The following is a 26786-nucleotide window of genomic DNA, read 5'->3' as shown; positions in this document are numbered from 1 at the left end:
CCCCTCAACCAACATGACTAAAGCAGATTAACTGGTCATTATCACATTGTGGGAGCTTGCTGTGTGCAAATTGGCTGCTATCTTTCCTGCATTACAACAGTGATTACACTTCAAAAGTACTTCATTACTTTAGAAAGTCCTGAGGTTGTGTAAGGCACTATATAAATGCAATTTTTTCTTTGCTTTTCAGCATTTTCTGTTTTACCGGACATCAATATTTTGAACAGAAAGAATAATATTACAGACTTGCAATTCTACCGTCCTTTTCATGACTGCAGGACATCCTGAAGCCCTTTATAGCCAATGAAGTACTTCTGAAGCATACTATCTGTTATAATGTAGGAAATTCATTAGCCATCTCCATGAACTCCTCCAAGCTAATTTCTTTGATATGGTTATCAGAAATTACACTTTGAACAAAAATCAACAAAAAGATAAAACAAAGAGAAGTTGAAGTTAATTTGTTAATTGGCACGTTGAGATCTGCTGAGGGAAGGCTTAACATTCATTCTGTTTATTCTTCTATAATGATAAAACTAATGTATTATTGGAAGTCGACACACAGAATTCACTTAAGTATCACAGCTAATCTCTGGAGTACTGAGGCAGCGTGAGAAATTGGAATTTAAAACGATAGTCCTCTAACGTGAAACAGCTCCGTGAATTTTACTAACCACCCCCAATACTGCTTTGAAATCATAACTTGTTTGAAAACACCATTTGATTAATAACTAATGGATTCATTTATAAATATGCTTAAAAGTTGCCAATTGGAAAGATTGATCATTCGAACGTGATAGAGATGGGGTTTAAAATGAGGCTTATAGATTCCATTTGAAGCATGGTCTTTGTTACTTTAGCTGATTTCAGTGTGATAGGAATTGGCTACAGAACTCTTAAGTTGTGAAAGAAAAATAGCCAAGGGGATGAATTCTTAATTAAAAACAAGGAAAGAACTTGCATTTATATAGTGCCTTTCACAACCTCAGTACGTCCCAAAGTGCTTTACCGCCAAGGAAGCACTGAATCACAGCAGCAAGATCCCACAAACAGCAATGAGATAAAGATCAGGTAATTGGTTTCAGTGATGTTGGTTGAGGGATAAACATTGACCAGGACACCAGCGAGAACTCACCTGCAAAATAGCTCCACTGATTCTTTTTATGCTCACCTGAGAGGGCAGACTGGGCCCTGGTTTATTGTGGCATCTGAAAGACGGTATGGAAAATGCTACGATGATAGTTATACTATGGGACCATACCATAGTGAGGCACTCAATGCCTTTGGGTGAACAAGAGCACAGAACAGTAAATTAGGGCTGAAAAATGATAGAGTTAAAACGACACTGGGTTTTCACTATCACTGAACATTGTGCTCTCAGATATGAACAAAGGAATCTTTTGTAATGCATTTCCCTCATGAATGATTAATGCAGCTTACCATTGGTAACGCCACAATTGTTGCTGATTTTAATTCTATTTTCAGCCCAATTACCTCAGGCCATCACTTCAAAATCAAAGCCATCTAAAGTACAAATTACCATCAAAACAAAGAAAAAGATAGTTCAATTGCTTTTTAAACGTTGTACCATTGTACAGCATAATCAGCTGGAATAATTTGCACATACAATTATACAGTAGTGACTGTCTGCCTGTTAATCAAACAAAGAAATCTTTAAACCAAGGTTGTATCATTTCATGACTATAACCTTCGCCAGTGTTCGATCCCCACCTGTACCCTTCAATCACTCGTCTTAAAAATGTAACATTTCCAAGTTACAACCAATAGAATTCACATTCTCAGACTTGCTCCATTTACCCCCACCCCACCCCATCTATTTATGCTAATTTAAGCTGATATAGCCACAAGCAGCAAGGTAGCCTTTCAACAGGCTGTGCAAAAAGGATAGGTTCACAGTTCATGAAAGGTTGCCAACTCTAGTTGGCCGTATTCCTGGAGTTTTCATCACATGACTTCCTGCCGCCAACTGTCCCGCCCAGTTAGCAGCCGTTTTTACCCATCTCCAATACTTTTAAAACGAACAAAAAAAATTGTTCGATGAAAAAAAAAACATATTTCCCCTGGAATTGCTTGCAGCAGTTTCCAGGTTAATCTTTAATTCCTGGAGACTCCAGGACATTTTGGGAGGGTTAGCAACCCTAACTTCATGAGTGGTTTCCAATCTTGGGTGCAGTAGAAGCACTGAGCAGAGGGAAATAGGCCGAAATTAAATCAATAGAGCAGTGAATCACTTCAGGCACTTTCAGAGATCTAGCATCAGAACTGGAGGAGGCCATTCAGCCCCCCAAGCCTTCCACCATTCAGTTAGATCATGGCTGATCTGTAGCTTAACTCCATCTAGTTGCCTTGGTTCCATAACCCTTAATACTCTTGCCTAACATCCAGTTAGAGAACATCAGTTGCAGAATCCTACTGCAGGGGCACTATCTACTTTCTTGATTGGGAAATGGTGGAATTACAAAGCAGGGCAGGGAACATCTGAAGACAAAAACAGAGGGAAAAAGGTCAATAAAATGTAAATCAACAGACTGAAAATCGGAGCCACCTCATCATTCTAACTGAGACCCGCAATAAAATGTAGAGTCTCAATTGCCACCATCTAGAAGTACTTACCCGTTAAGTTAAGGAAACCTATCCACAAATCTAACTCTCTGTTGCTTAAGTTTGTGTAATTCAACAGCCCTCTATAATGCTTTGCTGAAGGTACAGACCTCTGTTGGGTCATGCAATGTTGGAAGCCACATTTGTTTGAGATCAGAAGGAAAATGTCATATTGGTGAACATTGGGGTTTAAGTTATAAATGTTCCCATTCTTTCCCTCAACTTGTTGAGCCTGCAAGTCTTTTGCAGGTGTCCATAAGATCTCAGTTTCACCTTATGAAAGATATTACACACCTAGATCTCTCCGTGAAACAATTAGTTCATGCGAATTTTATTCATTTTCAAGAATGGACGGGAAGCTAAATGGAAGCTTTTCAATGTGAACAACCCATTGCAAGCAAATGTTCAATTCATCCAGGCAGGCTCTTATTAACCAGAACCAGACATTAGATGGGGCATGGATTACTGAGTGAATAGCCCCTCTTAAAGAGAAAGTTTCATTAATTTAACTGGCATAGGCAGTAATGAAGCCTAAAGTGTAATATAACTTCTTCAGGGTGAAAAACACTGAGGATTAGTAAATCACTACTGGCAATGTTTATAAAGAGAATTTGAAGAAAATAATACTTTTTTCAACAATATTAAAGTAAAATATGGTAATATTGCTATCTATTGAATTTTCTTATAAATATCTATAATCATAAAATAAGCATACTTGGTAGTGTGTTTTCTTTAGCACGACTAAATATATGACACTTATTTTACTTAAAATGGTGCTTATTGCACTGAGATTTATCATCATACTCAAAGGGTTAAACATAGGTGAGGACCGCACAATGACAGATGATTTTTAAAAAATGGTTATTAACCTGATTATGAGAAGTTTGGGAATACATTTTACTGCACAAATCAGTTTGTTAGGGCACTCAGGTTCCCCAGAGGTCTAAGTGATATATAGCTTTGTGTCAGTAAATGAAACAGAGATTTTGTGTGAATGTTAGCATACACATCACAGCTGAAGCGTAGAATCTTACCCATCGTACCTCTTTGAAAGAACTATCCAATTAGTCTCACTCTCCTGCTCTTTCCCCATTGGTCTGCAATTTTTTTTTCCTTTTTAAGTATATATCCAATTTCCTTTTGAAAGTTTGAATTGAATCTGCTTCCACTACCCTTTCAGTCAGCATATTCCAGTTCAGCTCACTGCATTTAAAAAAAAAATGCACATCTATCCTCTGGTTCTTCACCTTAAATCTGTGTCCTCTGGTTACCAAACCTCTTGCCAGTGCAAACAGTTTCTCCCCATCTACTCAATCAAAGCCTTTCATGATTTTGAACACCTCTATTAAATCTTCCCTTAACCCTCTCTGCTTGAAAGAGAACAAACCCAGTTTGTCTAGTCTCTCTATATAACTGAAGTCCTTCATCCCTGATATAATTCTGGTAAATCTTCCTCTCGAGAAGCGGGATGATAGATAACAGTGACACATTTGGTTTAAAATGGAATGATTAGAGGTTGGATTAGGCTGGGCATCAAAAAGCTACATGTAGGGAACCTACAGCTGAGCTTAAGAGATAAATTCATGCTGACTGTTAATGAAAGGAAAATCTTTTCAACGTTTCAATTGGTTTATATTTTTACCTGCCTTTGGTGATAATATTAATAATCAAACCTTCATCCTTAAAATGAGGATGTCCCACCATTAGTACACTGTAGAAAAACATCTGCTAAAAGAAATGATGATTAATTACATCGATCTTCAGTTTATTCTGGTCAGTCTTTAAACAGATATGTTGCTTTGTATTTGGTAAAGCAGCATGGAGAAGTAATATTCGCATTATTTAATAGTCAATGAAGATTCATTCCAGGCTATTGTCACATGTTAAATCACCTCACACACCTTCGCACCTCATTGGCAGTTCTTCCATTGCATCAGTGATTAAAAAGGTTTAAAAATAAAATGCAATATGCAGAAAATGTAGTAAGACTTTTTCTTCTCTGGAATACTCTTATATAAATAACTTGAAAAACAATGCATTGTAAGTAACATCAACAGATTAATATTTTATTGACAGTTCATTTCCCATACTAATACCTGCTGCTGGCATCGAGATGAACTGGTCATGATCTCACTGCTGTTTGTGGAATCTTGCTGTGTGCAAATTGGCTGCCAGGTTTCCGATATTACGTCAGTGACTGTACTTCAAAAGTACTTCATTGGGATGTCCTGTGGTTATGAAAGACGCTATTTAAATGCAAGCCTTTCTTCCTTTATGTTAGGTAAAAGGTTGCAGGCAGGCAGATCATAAACTTCAAACAGCCATGAAACGCACAATGTCCTCTCTCCAGATATAAATTTTATGTATGCCTTCTTATTCCACTTTCTCCCCCACCCTAAATCCTCTTCTGGACAATTATAACTCATAGCTTGCTGAAGGTATCAAGTTTTACGTAACCTATGGTAGGCAATGTGGCCATAGGGGATGTCATGGTGGAGCTGAATTCGGCCTTCAACCAACATCCAAAAATAGGATTTCCAGTAGGAGCAAGAATCATTACCAAATCGTCTCCCCACTTCCAAGCACATAGGGAAGAGCATGGTGCCAGGTAATTGTAGTGATCTGACTTCTACCCCAGTTGAACCAGGACTGACCAAGGTTCAAAGCTGGGACCTTCCTGGTGTGTATGGCTTATTCTCACTGGTGTATTTTCCCAAGGTAAACTCCTATATACATAGTGCAGATGAGCATTAGGTCATGGGTTTGCACTGGTCATTCACCATCATGGTGCTGAACTGAGCGATACAAGGCGAGAGCAGAAATTAAATATTCACTCTGGGCTGCTCACAGTCAGCTTGCAGGAGGACGACACTGGTACGAGAATGTTGGGGGGATAACCTAATGATAGTCACCAGGTAGGTTTACATGAGGGATAACCATGTGGATGAGATACAGGCAAAGTTTGAAACTGCAATTCGAGCAGTTGCTGTTACTGGACTAGCAACGGAGAGGTTGTGCAGTCAAATCTCACATGGCAAATTGTGAAATAGAATTCAATAAATCTGGTCATTTGTGCACCAGAACCAATAAAACTGGACCATGAAAGCTGTTGGATTGTTATAAAGTTCAACTGGTTCACTGACATCCTTCAGATAAAGGAACCTGTCATCCTTGTACGACATTCCAGTCAAACACTACATGATTAACCCTTACTCCGCTAGCTGGGTCCTAAGCTCTGGAATTTCTTCCTTAAACCTCTCCACCTCTTTCTCCTTCTTTAAGATGTCATGTCCTAATGTCTCTGTCTTTGGCTTGGTGTCAACTTTTGTCCGATGATGCTCCAATGAAGCTACATTAAAGGTGCTATCTAAATGAGAGTCGTCATTGTTGTAGTGGTCAAGCAAGCCACTCAGCTGTGCAAAGGTAGCCCATCACCTTCTCAGGACAATTAAGGGTGGACAATAAATATGACCTTGCTAACACTGTCTGCATATAGAAATGGGGAAATTTTAATACTGATGTGAATCTCCATCTATAGTAAACTGACATAGATAAAATGCAACATGGGCAGTTCACACTGAAAACATTTCTATGACTCATACTAAACTGGATCAGTGTAAAGTTGGTATTAGTCTCAGCAAGGAATTTTGAAATTTATTTACTGCATTTTCTTTCTAGATGCAGGAAGATCAGTGCGCTGAATGCATCTCAATTTCTCATGCATCGCAAAATGCATTTTCCCTAAACTACATGGCTTAACTCTCGAAGCACCCACATCACTTTTTGAAATGGATTGACTTGCTTCATTGCAACCTTGCACATTCCTAATGGACATGTCAATTGTGGTTCTTAAATTGGCCAGGACGCACATCCAGTGGATGTCACACTTGGTCACATCGATGTACCCATGTTACCAGATCACACAAACGAATAAATCTCAATGGTTTGGAAACTAATAGGTCAGGCAAAAGTCTGGATCCATGTTTCTCCCACAGCCAAAAAGACCAAGGAACTTGCAATTCTACAGCGCTTTTCACAACCTCACGGAGGCCCTACAGAGCTTTACAGCCAAAGAAATAATTTTCAAATTTAGTCACTGCTGCAATGTAGGCAAATGCAGCAGCCAATTTACACACAGCAAGATCCTATAAACAGCAATGAGGTAAATGACCACATCTATTTCAGTAACATTGGTTGAAGGTTAAATATTGGCCAGGACACTGAGTGAACTCTCCTGCTACTCTTTTAATAGTTCCCTGGGATCTTTTATATCAACCTGAGAGAGAAGATGGGGCCTCGGTTTGATAACTCATCCAAAAGGCGGTACCTGTGAGTGTTGCACTCCCTTAGTACTTCAGTGTCAACCTAGATTGTGTGCTCAAGTCTGTGGAGTGGAGCCTAAATCCACAATCTTCAGAGACAAGATTGAGCCAAGGGCAACACCTGGGAAGTCCAGTACAAGGTGTACAATGGTGGCACCTCTTCAATCTTCTATCCATTCTTTCTAGAATGAGGATTACCAAAAGGCAACACTTTCCATCCAATCTGTACAAACGAGTGATGGTTTAAAAAGTCCCAAGACACTGGAATTTCAATTAGAAGTCTTGGTGGCTCCATGTAAGATTCCATCATCTGTCGATTCCATAATTTTAAGGTAAAGGGATGTCAGTCTGCCATGTGTCAGGTGTGCAGATAGGGCTATCACAGAAAACAACACAGCTAATCTTCAGAGGTTAGACATTATAACACACACACCACTCAAATAGTTAGGCTCATGTTACAGTTTAATGCATAATCCTAAATGTAAGCAATTAACAGCCATTTACATTTATTTTTAGAAGATGCAGTATAGGGCGGAATTGAAGCCACAGCCACAAATGTAAAAAATCCAGTTCTGTTACACAGATAACCAACAGGACATATCTGCTGGAATGTACTGTTAACCTTCAGCCACAACACCAAGTATTGTAATAAAAACATCTTTGATATCATGTGCTTTTTAAAAATAGCTCAGAGCATACCATTCTTTTTATTGACCGCCTATTAAGAAAATTCAAAGCACTATACACAGTAGAAACCTCATAAGATCATTGATTCAGATCACAAACCAGTTAGTACAGGACACCAGATTGACTTGTGACACACTGGCTTCTTGAGCCAGTCGTGTTGTGTTTTTGTACGCACTCATTCTCCAGCATGAATAGGCAATCTCAACTGCCTCATTACGGGGGAGGAGAAAATGGAGAGAAAAGGAGGGGTGGGGGTGGTGAAAACTTGCTCCAGGTTTGCTGCCAATATTTCCCAGCAATCTGTTCCAGAGTGGCCTTGACAAAAGCCTAAAAGCAGGACTTCTGCCCAGTTCCCTTCTCAGCTGTCACAATAGTGACTGGAGAGCCCAGAGAAGGAAAAGGGAAGAAGAAACAGTTTAACAAAAAACATATTTCGTGCCCCCCACCCCTCTCCAAAATAAAATCCAATCCAATTTTTTCCCCCACACATCATGGCATTTAGATTACAGATGGCTTTCAATCACAATTCCGCCAGTCTTGAAGACAGGATCTTGTTTTGCTTGCACTGCAGTTTTGTATTATGTAGCATATAAGACTGGGTGAAAGTATTTACAAATGAATTTGGTTTAACTATACATTAAAGATAATAAAACTTTAAAAGTACCAATTACCTCATTGGATTCACCAGATCATGAAGACAAACATGACTTATCTACTGAATTTCTATACAAACCATCACCGACCCCCCAACCCCCGAAAAAAAACTGCCACCTAATGACCAGATTTATGTAAATCCCTGTTATATGTCGCTCGGTTTGGGTTTTTTAAAATATGTGATTAGTATTTTGATGTTTGTCTTTAAAGTGACAATTTCTAGGGCAATTCCACACCTCTGGTTTTCTAAGCACTTTATGAACTTTACTATTAATTTTTATTTTCTCTCAGTTACTGTCAATCAGTTTCTTTTTAACCCAGCAGGTACAAGGTGTATGGGTCATGGACACATCCATATCATGACTGGCCAATGCAGGAGATCTGCTTTATGAAGGGATGGCATTCATTTTGCCTGTATCTCTGTTTTCTCCCACTTCCTCTCCGAACCCAAAATGCTCAATTACCAAACCGGTCAGTTCTCCTCCCCTCCATGGAATAAAACTAGATTTTCTGCCCACTGAGTAAGAACTGGCAAGAAAAATGTGAAATATATCTTTCACTCCCTCATTGCTCACGAGCCCACCTCAGCGAGGCACTTGCAAAAGAAAACCAAAAGCTTGCAATCAAATCAGGTGAAAGAGGCAAACAGATCAAAAGACCATAGTTACAGATAAGGGAGGGAAGTTGCAGTGACTGAGTGGAGCAATAGCAGGGACAGGCAGGAAAGTTGGGATGAGCAACTGGCGGAGAGGGAGGGTGGAGTCAGTAGAGACAGGTGAGCTGGAGTGGTCGTCAAGGAGAAGAAATAACTTGCATTTCTATCATGTCTTTCATGACCTCAGGACGTCCCAAAGTGTTTTACAACCAATGCAGTACTTTTGAAGTATAGTCTACTGTTGCAATGATGAACACAAGCTAGTGCTGGGGACCAGCTTAGATTAAGGGTCAGGTTAGAATGATAGGCAAGTGGAGGATATAACTGGAGTATCATGCAGGTCAAGAGGCAGAGAGACAGGCAGTCGATACACTCTGGAACAATAGTTCGGCATATAGGTGGGATGGAGTGACAAAATAGTACCATGAAATTAAACCTAAGTAGTGGAGAGGCAAATGGTTCGCTGGCATTGCTTCTGAATTAAACAGTCATGCTGCCTTAAAGCCTATTTAACATCGCTGATGCAAGGCTGATGACCCCTATGTTTGCTCAGGGTGTTCACATCAGCCTGGTGAAAAATGCCCCACAAACCTCTGATCAAGGAATAACAAAAACTCACATTATTGCATATGTACCAGGACAAAAATGTAATACTAGAGTCACTGTATCAAGGACCCAAGTAACCCCATGGGAGCATATTTAATTCGAATGATTCTGTGCAAAAGCAGTTTTTGAGGACATTTTGGTTGAAACCTAAACATATATTTACTTTAAAAGGTCTTCTAAAATGATTAAATATGACTTTCTTGGCATTCCAACACATCTCAATGCACTGAATACAGGGAGGAACTTGGACTCAGTCAGGCTATTCAATTTACAGGCAGAAGATATAGACATGCTGTTACTATCGCTGACAGGAGAGTGTTTCTGTGGCTGGTTACTGGTCAGTGGTCCCATTTGCATACCCTGCAGTAGTTACAATACTCCCATATACCAATGCTGCCATCACTACCGAACAAAAAGACACCCTTTGCAGCACTGTGTCGGCAATAATGAATTTAAATTTATTGATAGCGCATTAACAGTTTGTGTGTGCAAGCGAGAGAAAAATTCAGGAGATCATTCCTCGGGGCACGTGGGCGATTATTTCCACCCAACCACTTTTGTTCCTGTTAAAGAATCTGCTTTACTGCAAATTCAATTGCAATCAGGTTTAATGTCAGCATACAGCTCGCACAAAGAGCGAGTGTCTAACTGTTGCTGTTAATTGCTGCAGTGGGTTGGGTTAATGGGGCAGCACAATCATTTAAAAGAAAAACATACTGCAAGAGCTGGAGGGGGAAGCAGCGATCCATTACCAGTAACAAATATATTTAACTGAGAATGAGAATGAGCCCAAGCCCAACATCTCTGCCGTGGGCTCAAGGATAGGATTTGGAGCACAGTTCAAATCTGAGTTCTCAGATACATGACCGCACAGCAGATCTGAACAGCCCTGTTCACTATCAGAATGCCTTCAATCACATCAAACAAGTCACTCTCTGAAGAATAGTTCAGAAGATGCCAAGTCAAGAATGATGCCTCGAGTTAAATAAATCAAGCAATTGGCTTTCTCAGATCACGTGCAAGATAGTTCTAGTTTAATCTTTCTGCGGAATTAAAGTGCTCTGTGTAATTTATAGATGAGGGTCAGAGCAGGTTTTGTCTTTCACCCAAGAATCAAATTCAAATTGCAGTATCTTTATTTTTCTACCCCACTGTGTAAATGGGTCAATAGGGTGCCTGTTGCAGCTCCCATGTCACTAAATGCTGTGCCACATACAGCGGATATAGCTATGTTTCCAACAGGCCACACCATTACTGTGACAGATTATTAAAGTACCTACACCATGTTTAAATCATTTTGACCGACTGGGACTGACAGTTTTAAAAAAAAAATCTACAAAGTCTCTTACTTACAAGCTGCAATGAGAGATAAAAATGACATGCAGTACTCAGAAAGCACAAGTAATTTGTATATTGTACAGGAATGAAAATAATCAGGTTCCTTCTGAAAAAGAAATGTAGCAGGATTCCAAAATCACCCCACTAGGGATCACCTTAGATTCTGCAAGATATAGTGCATAGCTACTTATAATCTTGTTCTATAGATCTAATAACGGCACTTTTTTTTGTTTTATAGAGTTCTGAAGGAACTGTTATTTTAAATCTCCTGTAGGATATTTTACTAACGAATCCATATATTGCCCAGCAGCAAGAAATCAACAATCGCTGGCAATATTAATGATGGTTTCAGCTAAGTTATTAATATATGTATAAATCATACAAGACAATTGAAGCCCACTATATTCCTTCCTCGCTTTCATTTGGACTCTTGCTATTGAGTCAAGGTTCATTCGCAAAGCGGGCGATCCCAATACACAGGGACTGCACCAAGCTGCAAGAGACAATCTTAGCCAGTGATGAAAAACAAAAGCTTTGGCAGATAATCATTTGTTTCAATTCAACATTATTAATTAGGTATAATCACAGGCAACAACAAAAAAAATTAATCTAGAGGTGTGCGACTTTCTAACAAAAGGAAAACAGATTTGAGAATAAATGGTTGAATCTCGACAATCTTAGAAGGGCCAAATAAAAAAAGGGCAGTTAGATAAAAGTACCAATTAATGTAGACATAACTTTAGCAGAGGACAGTGACTACAGCAGAATCTTATTTTCAGGTGATAATTGTTCACCAGAATGGGCCAAACCTAAATTGACTACAACTAGACTAAGGCAAATTTCAAGTAAAACTTCCAAGGGTGGGTCCCGATATAGGAGATGTATTGTTCACGCTCCAAAGTCAGGAACTTCAAGATCCTGACCATCGCAGACATTAGTAATCCAATTCACACTGGATGATCTGATTTGGCGAATGCAAATCACCCACTGATTCTCCGAGAGATTCACCATCATCAATTCAACTAACCAATCAAAATCAAAGATGTTGTTCTCATCTTACCTCTTTTCACTGAAAGATGCATCAAGAATTTAGAAGCTATTGTCATAATATTTTATGAATTTAGTCCAGAAACTGTAAGCTCCTCAAAGATTTAGAAAGCACCATTTACTTCATCTCCTGTATTACACTCCTATTCACTGGAAACTATTTAATATTTACATATTAAATCTGCACAGTCTTTTTACAATAATTGAAGTGGGAAAAGTAATGCACACGCCTACTGAATCTGTCAAATATTCTAATGCGAGCCACATAAATCAACAGGAATTCTTCATTATAAACAACTTTAAAAAAAAAATTAAAACAGAAAAAGACTAACAACATTTAGAATAGGCGAGTGGCCAATTCAACTCTTGCCGATACTGAGACAGTTTGGAGAACCCTCTTCTGAGGGTTTTAAGCTCCTGTTCAGTCCTCAGAGCTCACCTTGCCCTTCTCAGGTACTTTCCTGGATCCTTCTTGCCCAAAAAACTTTCCCAGCTGGTCGAGTAGACCCGAGTCTCTTTGCCTTGAGTGGGCTCCTCCAGCTTGCTTAGAATGGTCTGAGGTGCTTGCGGATGCCATTTGTTTTGCTACTTGTCCCTTCTTAGCTGATGATTGTGAGGACAGTTTCTGCACTTCCATCAAATCTGAGCTCTCCACAGGAACTGAGCTATCCTCTTGGATGGCCTGAAGGTCTTCTGATTCCGATGGGCGGTCTTTGAAGGTGTTGTCCTCACGTCCTGGTGCGTCACGAGAAAAGAGGCGGACTAAGTGTGGGCGAACAGCTGGCTCAGCTGTGCTGGGCGACTTCCAGGCATTCTTTGGGTCCTCTGCACTCTTGGAGCCTGTCGCCACCATCTTCTTCTGCTTTGAGGAAGATCCATTGTTCTGATTAACATCTGCCTCTGCTGAAAATAACAAGCACAAGCAATGAATACAGAACACATCTCAGAACAATGCTGTTTTTCACAAAGACATCCGTAGTCATTTCACCAATTCAATTTCACAGAAGCAAATCAAATTTTAAATTTTACAGCAGTTACCTTTCTGTTAATTCAAAGCTTTAATGTCTCAATTATGTACTCTGTAAAATTAAATCTATGCAAAATAATCATCCAATTTTTGTGATACGTTACCAGATGTAATTTGAGACAGAACAGTACATATACTATTCACAGCTCCATGCAGTAACAAAACATCAAGCCATCAGCATACTAAATATGTTTTAACAATTATTCTTTGTTTGACTGAATACGGTTATTGAGTAAAAAACAAAAGAGGGTTTTGGTGTCATAGCATGGTGAACGTTCGGTGTCAGCGGTCGAGCAGAACTCTAGGGCGCTTAGATTAAAAAAATAGTTAGTTGCCTTTTTTTTGCAACATGACCTATCATCACTTCAATTGCCAAGTTTTATCCATTAACATTTACTTAATTTACTTCAATATCTACACAAATCCAAAAAAACTTCAAAGATAAATCCAACAAGTCCACGCAATGAAGGGTTCTACCTCCATATCGGACCATTTTTAAACCAGTCATTTGGGGCTTGAGCAACTGGCTTGACAGTTATTGACAGGTTCAATAAAAGAAATAGGTTAGTGTAAGACAGTTACCCAAAACGTTACATGTTACGGATTTAAGATTTTCTGCTAAATGCTAGGTTTGTCCATTTGGAGAACAGATGCGTGAATCTCAATTGCTGAAAGATGCTGTCTTCGGATGAGGTGCCAAACCAATGCCCAGCCTGCCCTCTCAAGTGGGCATAAAGGATCCTATGGCACTACTTACTTGGCTGTAAAGTGCTTTGGGACATCCTAAGGTTGTGAAAGGTGCTCCATAAATCCAAGTTCTTTGTTTCTCCACATCCTAGACAATTTTTTTTAAAACTGCTTAAAGATTACAATAATTTATATATAGTAATAAATTCTTGAATAGAAAATATATAGGAGGTTAAAGACATGACAGAAAACAACCAGCAACAAATCAATTAGTTTTATTTCTTGATAGACTTTTTCATCTCGACGAACTCTTTCCTGGTTTTCTATGGATGAGGGTACAGTGTTAACATTACAAAACTGCTCACATTATTCAGCATAACCTGATCACTGAGACTGGGATCCAAACCCATTGTTGGACAAGGTGGTGGGAGTTTTATTGAAGGCTGAATTCATATTGTATTTGTGTCAAAAGGGTCCTGATGGATTGGGCACAAAATGTTTGTTAAAAGATAAGTTCTATCTATAAACACTGATATTCTTTGCCCTCAAGTACAAAATTAGTCAACATTTAAAAAAAAATGTGGGCAGGTTATACTGTCTGTATCAACACTGGTTTTCCATAATATATCTTTTCTTATTGACTTTTTGAACCTCATCAACACATATCTTAATTAATACAAAGCAAAGATATTAGCTGTTAGTGATTATACCATTGGGTTGAGAAGGAAATGTTAAGCCACGGGTAGAGTACTCCTAAAAGCCACAAATTAATTTTAACATTGATGTTAGTCATAATCCCAATACAACCACTGATCTTTGCAAACATTGGAGACAACTTATTGAATTTCTATATTGACTTTGATATAATGAATCGCAGCCTGGAGGCTTCACACCAGAGAACGGGCATTGAACAGTTGTAGAGTTAGACCAATGACTGAAGATAAGTGTTGAATTGCCTCTTAAAGACAGGGAGGAAAGCAAGGCTTAGGAAAGAAGTTTCCAAGAGTTGAGCCAGAATGGCTGACTCAGTTCCAGGTCAAACAGTAGACAAAAGTTGTGCACTGTGCAGTTGAGTGGAATCAAGCAGCTGCAGTAGGGTATTGTGTTTTTTTATAGGAGCGAAATAAGATGGTTTTTGTTTACCAACATTAAATTGTTCTGGCCTACCCATGACGATGTCAGATCGGCAGTCTGACGAAACAAAGATGACCAAGAAATTGTGGGCGGCTGCAGAAAGATAAGATTTTCCCCTCATAGGAAAACCACCTGGGCATCTTGGGCTGGATTTTTAGCCCAAGCCCAAGCTAGGACTGGGAACAGAGGTGGGAGGGTGGTAAAAATGATGCGGCTGGCTGTTTCCCCAGCTCCATCCCGCCCCTGGGTCATTTCTCTGGAGGCAGGATTGGGGGGGTGCAGGGATGTGGTTGCAGGGCTACCCGCCACTTAAACTAATTAACATCCACTTAAGGTCAGTTGAAGGAGGCCGACTGGGACTTTCCAGTTAGCTTCCAGGTTCATGGAGGAAGTGAGGAACAATTTAGCTGCCTGGAAGCAGCCTCCTGGCAGCAGAGTTAGGGATTGGGTGGGAGCACCAGTGCTCCAGGCAGGCCTGGGTAGGGGGTGGGGGAAGGGGTATAACAGCCACAGGCCATTTATTATTCTAAATTTAAAGAAGTTGGAGAGAGTGCACCTTCATTTTGAAGCGTCCTCTCCCTCACTTACCTGCCATGGTATCGTGCTGCTGCTTTCAAGCTGGTTGGCTCTCAAGCTTCAAGAACCCACCCGTCATCCTTAATTGGACTGCGAACCCGCCCTCTGGCCATTAATTGGCTTCTCCAGAGAAAATCACAGTGACCGTTTCCCACAAAGTGCGGGGCTTCTGACACCCATTTGAGCCCGATGGTGGAGTTCAGAAGCCTGCAGGGAAAATCCTGACCCTGATTTTTGCCTCACTTCCGCACTCACACATTTTATCCAGTCATTAGTTTTCTGTCACCATGCAAGTAGGATGCGGCAATCAGGGTACAGAGTTCTCCACTGTTGCATTCAAGAATGCTCCATAATGAGAGGGGCATTTAATGGGGCAGCATCATTTCCCTATCAATTGCACCCTGTTAAGATATACTCCAGGCCAAACGGAGAAAAGCAAACCTTCGACTTGGGTTGACTAAGTTTGAGACTCGAATTCTACGTGTGGTGGAGACTGGCAATGTGGAAATAGCCTTCCTCATGCAACATTCCCAGCATTATGATATAGTCCAAATGGAAATTAATATTGCTTATGTGAAATCTGTAACATGGTTGCAAACGTGTTGAAAATAGACACTTACTTTTGAGAAAGAACAGCCTCGATTTCTATTTGATGAAACCTGGTTCCATATACGCCTAAATAAAAACAGAAAATGCTGGAAATATTCAGGTGCTCAGGCAACATCTGTGGAGAAAAAACATGCAGAATTAACGTTTCAGGTCAATGACTGACTTTTCTCCAGAATGTGAACAGTCATTAACTCGAAATGTTAACTCTCCACAGATGTTGCCCGACTACTTCCAGCATTTGCTATTTTGATTTCGGATTTCCAGCAACTGCAGTATTATGCTTCTGTCCATATGTTCCAATGCAGCATTAGGCAATAGACCACCAGCTGTCTTGGGTTCAAATATTGAAACTTGATAACATGAATACATCACCATCATCCCTAATGGGAACGATGTTTTTGGGGTCAGTTGGTTATTAGCTGGATCATACTGCTGTAACATCTTGCATTAGTGGAGAAATAAGGAAGAAAATAGTGACTAGAGGATCTATCCAGTTGTACATAACATATAGATTTCTGCACAGGGGTGTCTATAATCACCACTGGTTCACTGGTGGAGGAGGAGAGACAGCAGCAGAAATGCGCATGTTTATAAATGGAGGGAAATGAGCAAAGTCTAAAATATAACAGTGTGACATTTTTCTTGCTCAGAATTTGCAGCACAAACAGGCCATTCAGCCCATCTGGTCTATGTTGGTGTTTGTGCTTCACACCAAGCCGACCACCGCACTTCCTCTCACCCTATCAGCATATCCTTTTTTTCCTTTCTCACTCATGTGTTTATCCAGCTGTCCCTGAAAATGCATCGATACTATTCGCCTCAACTGCTCCATGTTGCAGTAAATTCCACATTCTCACCACCCTCTGGGTAAAGAGGTTTCGCCTGAATTCCCTATTGGATTTATTAGTGACAATCTTATATTTATAGCCCTTAGTTCTGGTCTCACCCACGAGTGGAAACATCAGGCCGCATTTTATTCTGGCGATGGGAGTCCCAGCAGCAGGCTAGGTGGTGGGCGGGGGAGAACCCACCTCGGCCCTCCATCGGACCCCCATAGATATTTAACAGCGGACAGCTAATTAACTGCCCACCATTGAGATGCCGTCACTTTAAAGGACGAGTTCCCACCTCCAGTAGCAGTAACACTACTGGGAGTGGTGGCCACTGCCAGTCCTCCAGAAGACCCTACAATACTGAAGAGTGGAGAACGATGAAGACCCCTGGAGAGGGAAGTGGGGTCGGGGTCACCCAGGCAGGCAATCACCACTGGTGAGGCCCACTCGGGCCCCAGAATGTCCTCAAAAAAGCCCCCCCCCCACCAGGAGGCTGCCAAGCTTGACCTGGCAGTGTCTCCCAGTGGTGGTGGGCTCCTCCGCCTTCACCAAAATTGAGGCAGAGCTGGGAAGAGGCCCTTGAGCGGCCATTAATTGGCCACTTAAGGGCCTCAAATGGCCTGGGACATGCAGGCCATCCTGGGCCTTTCCTGACCCAGACAGAATGGCAGGTGGTCCGGGCAGCATCGGGAACAGCACCCGCCATTTTGTTTGCCCCCTGCGTCCGCCTCCAAGGGCAGAACAAAATTCTGACCAGCTTCCCTATGTCTACCCTATCAAACCCTTTCATAATTTTAAAGCCCTTGATCAGGTCACCTCTTAGCCTTCACGTTTCTAGAGAAATGATAATTATATTTTAATTTAGTATTTTATTTTTCCACATTCTTTTCCTATCCTACCTTCATGGCAATGATGCTCCCCCATTAGTCCTCACATAAACAGATTGGGAAGAATAAATTGACTCCTGGGGAAAACCCAGGTGTAGATGCCAGTTGAGTCTAGGATGCAAACTAGTGTCTCCAGAGATAAATCTAGTATTCCTACAATGCAAACATCAAATCACGCTTTTAGTGCAGTCTAAATGATAAGATTTTGATTTATGCTTTTGAGCGAGCACTTGCTTGCAGGCCAATTCACAAACTAACGCACAATATAGAACTTCCTCCACCTTGACATATGAGTTTTTGTACTGCTGACCCAGTTCCATTAGAACTTTATTTACATCAACTGAAGGGGAATCCCTGGAGAAGCTAATTAACCATTCGTGAAGGGAAACTGCCGCATCCTCTTTCTCAGCAGTGGCCCCAAGATCCCACAAGTAAGAGAAGGATGTTCCAAAAATAAGGTCAATTGAATCCCTTGGAGGTTAACCCAGAAAAAAAAACAGCGTCATTGGGAAAACCTGTCTCCTCAACAGCTCCTGCCCAAATTCCTTCAGCGTAATGGAACAGATCTCAAAACATTTATGAATTCAAGCCTACGTCCTCATAATGGAGCATCTGGAGGTGGGTGCTGGGGAGGGATTTGGTGGGGACAGGGATGTCAAAACGTGAATCAATGGAGCCTTTGAACAGATTTGCTGCTCTAGATTCAATCAACATGCGCTGTACTTTAAAAACAGTTAAGCCAAAAGAAATAGAATTTCACAAATGCATTTTGGGTCTTGTTTGACACTATTTAATTAAGGGCAAAGTTTTCTTTATCAACAAGCTATCAAAAGTACTAAGAGGATCAACTGTACATCCACTGAATGAAACGACTCATTGCAGTCGGCCAATTCAGTCACTTTCTATTCATCAGTGAAATGGTATTACTTTAAACATAAATGATACTCCAACCCACACTGATACTTTGCAGGCCACTCAAGATTACATTTATGTCTGAAAATTGTGCATGGATTTCTTACTGGACTATTACACTCGGATAACCTAGATTGAACACTGTGCTTCCAGAAACCAAAATTGACATCAATGCATTTGTAAATGAATTTATTTCCCATTTCCAGAGGTTTCAAATGTTGGATGTTTCCATGCATTCCACAGTCCTACTGTAAGGTCAGTATGAGGAAGGGCTAGAATAACTCTTGCAGAGGTTCCCTCTCCTTGGGAACGAGCTTTCTCCCTTTCAAAACTTCCATTATCATTCTCCTCTTCAAGAAATCCACATTGACCCCTCTTTTGTTGCAAACTACTGTCCCACCTCAAACCTCACTTTTCTTTCCAGAGGCCATGTGAATATTGCAATCCCCCAAATCTGTTCCCACCTTCCCCGTAAATCCTTGTTTGAATTTCTTCCATTAGGTCTCAGTCCCCGCCACAGGACTGAAATTGCCCAAATCAAAGTCACACGTGACAGCCTCCAATAGTGGGACACTATCCCTCCTCATTCTTCTTAACCACTCTGGAGTCTTTGAGATGGTCATGCACACCATCCTCCTCAACTACCTCTTTTCCATTATCCAATGGAACTGCCTTTGCTGGGTTCCACTCTTGCCTAGCCAACCACAGCCAGAGCATCTCCAGAAATGGTTCCCTTGCCACCTCCCCATCATTACCTCTCAAATCTCCTCCCCATCTGCATGCTGCACCCTGGCAACAATGCCTAAAGGCATGGCAGGGGCAGGATCATATGTACGAATATACGCTCTGTATTTACACAAATGACACCCAGCCCTACATCTCCGCCTTCTCTCTCGACCCCTCTGCTGTTAGACTGCTTGTCTGGTATCAAGTGTTGTGAAACAATAGTTAGAGTTGGTTGAAGAGTAAGGAACTGCCTACTAACCCAGCACAGGAAGCAAAACATTGTGCTGCCTGACAACGCACGCTAGCAAAGCCCACTGCCTTAATTCGGATGACTTCAAAAAGAAATTGCATGGCCACGTGAAGAAAATAGACTTGCAGGGCTACAGGGATCAAGCGGGGAAGTGGGACTGACTCAATAGATCTGTGAAGAGCTCTCATGGACTCGATGGGCCAAATGGCCTGCTTCTGTGCCATAAATGATTATAACTAGACACTTTTAGGACCATTTAAAAGGGACACCTTCAGACAGCAGCTGGTGTGCGTCAGGTTGCTTGAAGCTTGCGACAGCAGATGTAAATTCTTGCGCCAGTAAGGAGAAAATATTCATAAATTTATTAATTCTCATATACATCTACAAATTGGATTGACCAGAGCAAACTGAATTTCAGATAACTGTCAAAACCTGAAAGTCTAGCTCTATGAAAATATTACTAATTAGACTTAATTTTTTTTTAATCTGTTGTTTAGAGCTGACTCTCATCGCCATTAGCTCAAGGACAACAACAAAGTGTTGCTTCCAATCATGGTTTCTCTCAGCTTTTATGTTGATGACAATGGGACTCATTAAAAATTTGTTATAATTAACTTTTTTTAAACATATCTCATCACACACATTTATTGAAACATGGATTTAAGAATCCCAGAATGATACAGAACAGAAGGCAGCCATTCCGCACTACAAGTTTCTACAACATCGACATAACAAAGCTTTTCATCTGTAATATTACAGTCATTGTAACACTGAATGTCTTTTCACAGTCATAAAATTAACATGGACTAGCGAAATCCCAACATTACTCCATGCTAATTGTGACACCACAGCCAAATCATATTTTTCTATTGTCATATTGTGTATTAAAATTTTATGCAACAAGAATTGAAATAGGATTATGTTAGTTACGTTTATGTTCTATGATCTTCCGTATACAGACTGCTTATTTTCAAGCCATGCTGGGTGTCCGTTTCACATGGGCTGTGATCTGCAACCAAAATCCTACATGCCAGTATGTTGAAAAATGGCCGTAGCTTAATATTTAAATGAGGTATCTGTCTGTGCATGTTGGCTGCTTCCAATTTCCTTGGTTCCTGCCCTTCAGACTGTGCTGCAAAGAGGGCAGCCTTCCTGTGGATTGGAACATCTGCCTGTCTGCTTTATGTCAGTAGGTCAAAGCAGCCAGAAGCAAAAATAAAAAATTTCATAATCTAGGCTCGAGTGCAAACAGAAAATATGAAGCATGAGCACCATTCCATGACTGGAGGGCAATGAGACAAATTGGTGAAAATGGCATGTTCAGGACTTGAGGTCAGGGATCCATATGGCTGTGCTGAGAGTGACCACAAGCTGGAATGGTCTTCTTGATGGAGCAGCAGAGGCAGATATTATACAGTCAATCAAAAGGCAAGATAGAATTATACAGTGCAGAGGGAGGTCATCTGCCTGTGCCGGAGCTTTGAAAGAGCTGTTCAATTAGTCCCACTTCTCTGCTCTTGCCCCATAGCCCTCCAAATTTCTCCTTTTCAAATATTTAAATAATTCCCTTTTGAAAGTTGGTATCGAATTTGCTTCCACCATCCTTTCAAGCAGTGCAGTCCAGATCATAACTCACCGCGTTAAAAAAAAAACTCATCTCCTCTCGCCAATTACCTTAAATATAAGAAGGGAGAAAGAGAATAGAGAGGGTTCAGCAAGGTGGGTTGAAAGATCTGCTTCATTTGTACTTATCTTAGTGAGAGCCAGAATGAGACTGAGTCACTCTACGCATTGCTCACTACAAATTTCACAATTACTGAATCCATTTAAAAAACTATTTCCAGGATATAATGAACTTAACTAATTAGGGAAAAGGCTATTAAGAATCTACATTCATTTACAAAGTTCTTCCTAAAATATAATGCAATATATAATACATACATACATACACACACACACACACAGATAAGTCCTCCACAGATATAGTCGCTATTGTAAATAAACCTGCTACTACTTGAGACAGTTATCAATGACTACAAGTAGTTGAACATTGCACACACATTTGACAACAGCCTGAACCTTCCAAACTGTAATCCGGTCCTGATAGGCAATTCCATCATTCTGACTAACTGGCACATCCACAAGGACTCACGGTGAAAGGGTCCTGTGAATTGACAGGACCTGGCTGTTTATAAGGGGCTGTTGAGGTACTAAAGAGCTCCAAAGACACAACCATTAATTCTGCAACCTCACATTCCAGAGACTGAACCATTTAAATGAAATCCAGGACGACAGTAATACTTTTTGTTTTCAGTAACCATTCTTGTGATGAGGTCATAGCAAAGATGTCAGCCTTATGTTTTCTGGAAAAAAAAAATAGTTCTTTGTGCTAGGAAGCTGGATAAACAGGGAGCCTGTCTCAATATAATAAAAAAAAAAGTAAATTCTGGTTATTAAGAGGTGACATTTAAGAGGCTGTACTATTAAACTTCAGAGTATCGTTGAACACAAAATACTAAGGGAAGCACCTTATGCCCCCTCCAGAGAGTCAGCTGTGGTTTAGTTGGTAGCACTTTCACCTTTGAGTCACAAAGTTCTGGGCTCAAGTCCCACTCCAGGCCTTGAGCAGAAAAATCAAGGCAAACACTCCAGTGCATTAAGGAGGGGGTGCTGTCTTTTGGATGAGATGTCAAACTGAGGCCTAGTCTGCCCACTTGGTAAGAGAGTTCATTCCACTATTTTGAAGAGGAGCAGGGGAGTTATCCCTGTTGTCCTGGGGTCAATATTTATCCCTCAATCAACATCACAAAAACAGATTTTCTGATCATTATCACACTGCTGTTTGTGGGAGCTTGCTGTGTGCAAATTGGCTGCTGCATTTCCTACATTACAACTGAGACTACACTTCAAAAAATACTTCAACAGCTGTAAAGGGCTTTGAGATGTCTGGTGGTCGTGAAATGTGCTATATAAATGCAAGTGTTCACTTCTTTTCCCTGTACAAAAAGAACAGGCATGGATATTAAAGTCAAGGAACTGTCTACGGATTTGTGATGTGTTATTAAAAAAAAACTGCCCTCAAAGGAGGAAAGAACTTACTGATCAATTTAAAATGTCAAGGCAGCAATGCCAGAAAATGTACTGAGGGGCATCCTGAATGCACAATATGCTCTATGAACAGTAGACTGGAAGGTCATGCTTTTACATTGAGGATCTAAGTTTGAACTGAGATATGGGATGCAAATCCCATCTTTCTGCTTGCTAAGATAAGTGCCAAAAAAAACCAGTGTGACAGATGAGATTTTTTGGGAAAAGAAATGCATACAGTGAGTTTTTACGATCCAAGATGCACTGTCTAAAAAGATAGTGGAAGCAGATTCAACAGTAACTTTCAAAAATGAATTGGATATATACTTGAAAATGAGAAATTTTCAGGGGCTATGCGGAAAGAGCAAGGGGGAGTGAGACTAATTGGATAGCTCTTTCAAAGAACTGACAGAGATAGGATAGGCCAAATGGTCACCTTCTGTGCTAGATGATTCCATGATTCCAACTGGACGTCAAATGAAATGAGTTTGGAGAATCTCAACTCGATTACTAATTGACATTTACCCACTGCATTGAAATATCCTAATTTGGAGTTGGTCAGCAAGCAAACTGCACTGTTCTGGATGGTATTCAACATCTAGAATGTTGCCATGGCTGCAGCATGCGGCATATCCCATTACACTCCTGACTTGAGCCGTATAGATGACTGAGGGGCTTTGAGGGGTCCGGAGGTGAGCCACTGGTCTCAGTACCAATTCCTTGTCCTGATCTTGTCGTCAAGGTATTGATATGACTGGTCCAGTTCAGCACATGGTCAGAGGCGACATCCCAGATATTGATGGTTGGGGAACTTGCCGAAGGTCAGGTGGTGGGATGACTAGGCTCTCTCTCGTCCAAGATGGCACTTCTATGGCCTGAATGTTAACCGCCACTTGACAGCCTACCGAGGCCAGGATGCTATCTAGATCTTGCTAGCATGGGCTGCTTCATTATTCTCACTGCTCCTCTGGCATTCAGCTCCCTGGCAATGTCTAGATCAGTGGTCTGGAACTGTGTGGTTCCAACAGAATCCGAACCGAGTGCCAGTGAGCAGGTTGTTGGTAATTATCACTTGATGGCACTATTAACGACACCGCCCTACACTTTCAATCCATGATTTGGAGGAGGCTGACAGGGCAGCAACTGGCCGGCTTAGATTTATCCTGTGTTTTTTTTTTGTGGATCAGGCACACTGGGGCAACCTTACCACATTATCGGCTCGATGTCAGTGTGCAGAAACAGCTTGGTCTCGCTCACATCAACAATTTAACTTTCCAATCAATCCCAAATGGAAGCTAACCCAGAGAATATGATAAAAACCTCTAACTTCTACACCAAGAGGAAGATCGAGGAAGCTATCCATGCCTTAAATGGATCAGTCATCCATTTCATTTCAAATCACGACTATTAATAGAATTTTGCATCATGTATTGCACATAGGAAGGAAACATGAGCAATATAATGCAGCAGGGATGGTGTTAAAACAACTGAAGTTGAAATGCAAGAGGGATATTGGAAGACTCAACACTTGTCAAACACAACCGCTGTGGAGTAGCAACTAACAGACAGAAAATGCTGATATATAAAATCCAAATCCGAGGAGGGCTTGGAGCAGCCAGCCATCGTGTCAGACAGCACCTGGACTGTTTGATGTCCAGTTGTAATCACCAACAAAAAAAAAATTGCGGTAGATGTACAACCTTTAAAAGATTCACAGAGTCACTTATGGCACAGCAGGAGGCCATTCAGCCCATCGAATCCAGACCGGCTCGCCACAAAACTATCCAGTCAGTCCCACTCACCTGCTTGATCCCTGTAGCCCTGTAAGTTTATTTCCTTCAAGTGGCCAGCCAATTTCCTTTTGAAATGTTTGTCTCCACTTCCACGATCCCTGTGGGCAGCGAGTTCCAGGTCATTACCACCTGCTGCATAAAAAAGTTTTTCGGCATATTCCCCCTGCATCTCCCCAAAACCTTCAATCTGTGTCCCCTAGTCCTTGTACCATTAGCTATTGGGAACAGGTTTTCTTTGTCTAACCTATCTAGGCCTATCATAATCTCGTACACCTCTATCAAACCTCCCTTCAATCTCCTTTGTTCTAAAGAGAACAACCCCAGCTTTTCCAACCTAACCTTATGACTAAAATCCTCCATCCCAGGAACCATTCTGGTAAATCTATTCTGCACCTTCTCAAGGACCCTCACATCCTTCCTGAAGTGTGGTGACCAGATCTTGATGCAGTACTCCAGTTGGGGCCTAATCAGAACTTTATAAAGGTTCAGCACAACTTCCCTGCTTTTGCACTCAATACCTCTATTTATGAAACCCAAGATCCCATACGCTTTACTAACCAATATTTCCTGCCACCTTCAAAGATTGATGCACATGCACCCCCAGGTCCCTCTCTTCCTGCACACTTTTGTTTTTAAGAGGCAGTGCAGAGGAAAGAAAGTGACTGATTCCTAGTATCTGAGGTTTGAGTTAGAATCATAGAATAGTACAGCAATGAAGGAGGCCATCTGGCCCACAGTGGCGCAGTGGTTAGCACCGCAGCCTCACAGCTCCAGGGACCCGGGTTCGATTCCGGGTACTGCCTGTGTGGAGTTTGCAAGTTCTCCCTGTGTCTGCGTGGGTTTTCTCCGGGTGCTCCGGTTTCCTCCCACAAGCCAAAAGACTTGCAGGTTGATAGGTAAATTGGCCATTATAAATTGTCACTCATATAGGTAGGTGGTAGGGAAATATAGGGACAGGTGGGGATGTTTGGTAGGAATATGGGATTAGTGTAGGATTAGTATAAATGGGTGGTTGATGTTCGGCACAGACTCGGTGGGCCGAAGGGCCTGTTTCAGTGCTGTATCTCTAATCTAATCTAAGTCACTGCCAGCTCTTTCAAAATGCAATCCAATTAGTCCCACTCCCCCATTCTTTACCCATTTTCCTGCAATTCTGTTTCTTCAAGTATTTATCCAATTGCCTTTTGAAGGTTACTATTGAATCTGAATCTACGCTATCAGGCAGGGCACCCCAGATTGTAATCACTTATTGTGTAAAACCATTTTTCCTCATGTTGCCTCTGGTTCTTTTGCCAATCACAAACCATGCTCTAATTATTGTTCCTTCAGCCACTGGAAACAGTTTCTCTTTATTTGTTCTATGTAGATCCTTCATGAGTTTAAACACCTCTATCAAATTTCCTCTTAGCCTTCTCTGCTTTAAGGAAAGTTACGGCGAAAGACTCACTGAAGGCAGATCTGGAACATTCTGTCACGTTAAACTGTGACACCAGCTCAAATTAGGAAATAAGGCAGATAAAGTAAACCATAGTAGAAAGTTTTTGACACAAAGGGGTCTTTCCGGGGTGCAGAGACCCCATCCGTGACGTTGAGGTCCTGGCTTCATTTATACTTGGCAGGCAGGTTGTGGAGTAGCAAACAAGGCCTCCCAGTGCAGTCCAGTGTACGGCGGTTACAAGATGGAATTCTCGACCCCGGAGAGCTGTTGATACTCAGTCGTTGAGTATATTCAAGCAGAGATTTATAGATTTTTGCGCCCTAAGGGCATCGGGCAGCAAAGATGATCAGCCATGATCTTATTGAATGGCGGAGCAGGCTCAAAGGGCCTACTCTTGCTGCTATTTCTTATGTTAAAATTGGGCTGAGGAGTCTGGCTGTGAGGTATATTGTGCAGTGGGGGTGGAAGGGTCTCCACCCCGTTCTGCCCTAAAGTGATGTCATATCTTCTCCAAATCAAAAGGGGGCCTCGAGCCTGAAAGAGGTCATCTCTTTGAATGGCCGGCAATTGGCCCCTTTCAAAATGGTGCTTGGCGCATTGCTGATATTAAGGTGAGATGGAGTGGTTGGGGGGGGGAGATGAGGATACCGACTGCATTTGAGGTCTTTATTAATCTTGTTAACTCGAGGTGAGGGTGAGCGCTCAAAACTGACCCTAAAGTTTTTCAATACATAGAATGATCTGAATAGAGCAGTCATTGGTTCAGACTTCGGAAGGACTGCAGTTCATGTATGGCCAGGGGAAATGGTACAGAAAAACAGAAGTAGCAACACCCTGAACTTGGAGGAAAAAAGAATGACAAGCGCAGTTATAATTTAAAAAGTGAACCAAAGTTT

The 26786-nt window shown here is 41.2% G+C and overlaps 1 protein-coding gene across 1 annotated transcript in view; it reads right to left on the bottom strand.

Annotated features, from left to right (window-relative positions):
- The window catches only part of LOC137370193 (myelin basic protein-like), a 221453-nt gene that overhangs the window by 53074 nt on the left and 141593 nt on the right, over positions 1–26786 (bottom strand). The window contains exon 4 of the mRNA XM_068032487.1: positions 12371–12834. Within this exon, the coding sequence (XP_067888588.1) occupies positions 12371–12834 (464 nt within the window). The remainder of the gene's footprint in view (positions 1–12370; positions 12835–26786) is intronic.

This window comes from Heterodontus francisci, chromosome 5 (genome assembly GCF_036365525.1).
Source record: "Heterodontus francisci isolate sHetFra1 chromosome 5, sHetFra1.hap1, whole genome shotgun sequence".
Classification (NCBI taxonomy): domain Eukaryota; kingdom Metazoa; phylum Chordata; class Chondrichthyes; order Heterodontiformes; family Heterodontidae; genus Heterodontus; species Heterodontus francisci.
Note: the sequence above shows the minus strand (reverse complement) of the source record. Positions and strands in the feature narration are given on the sequence as shown.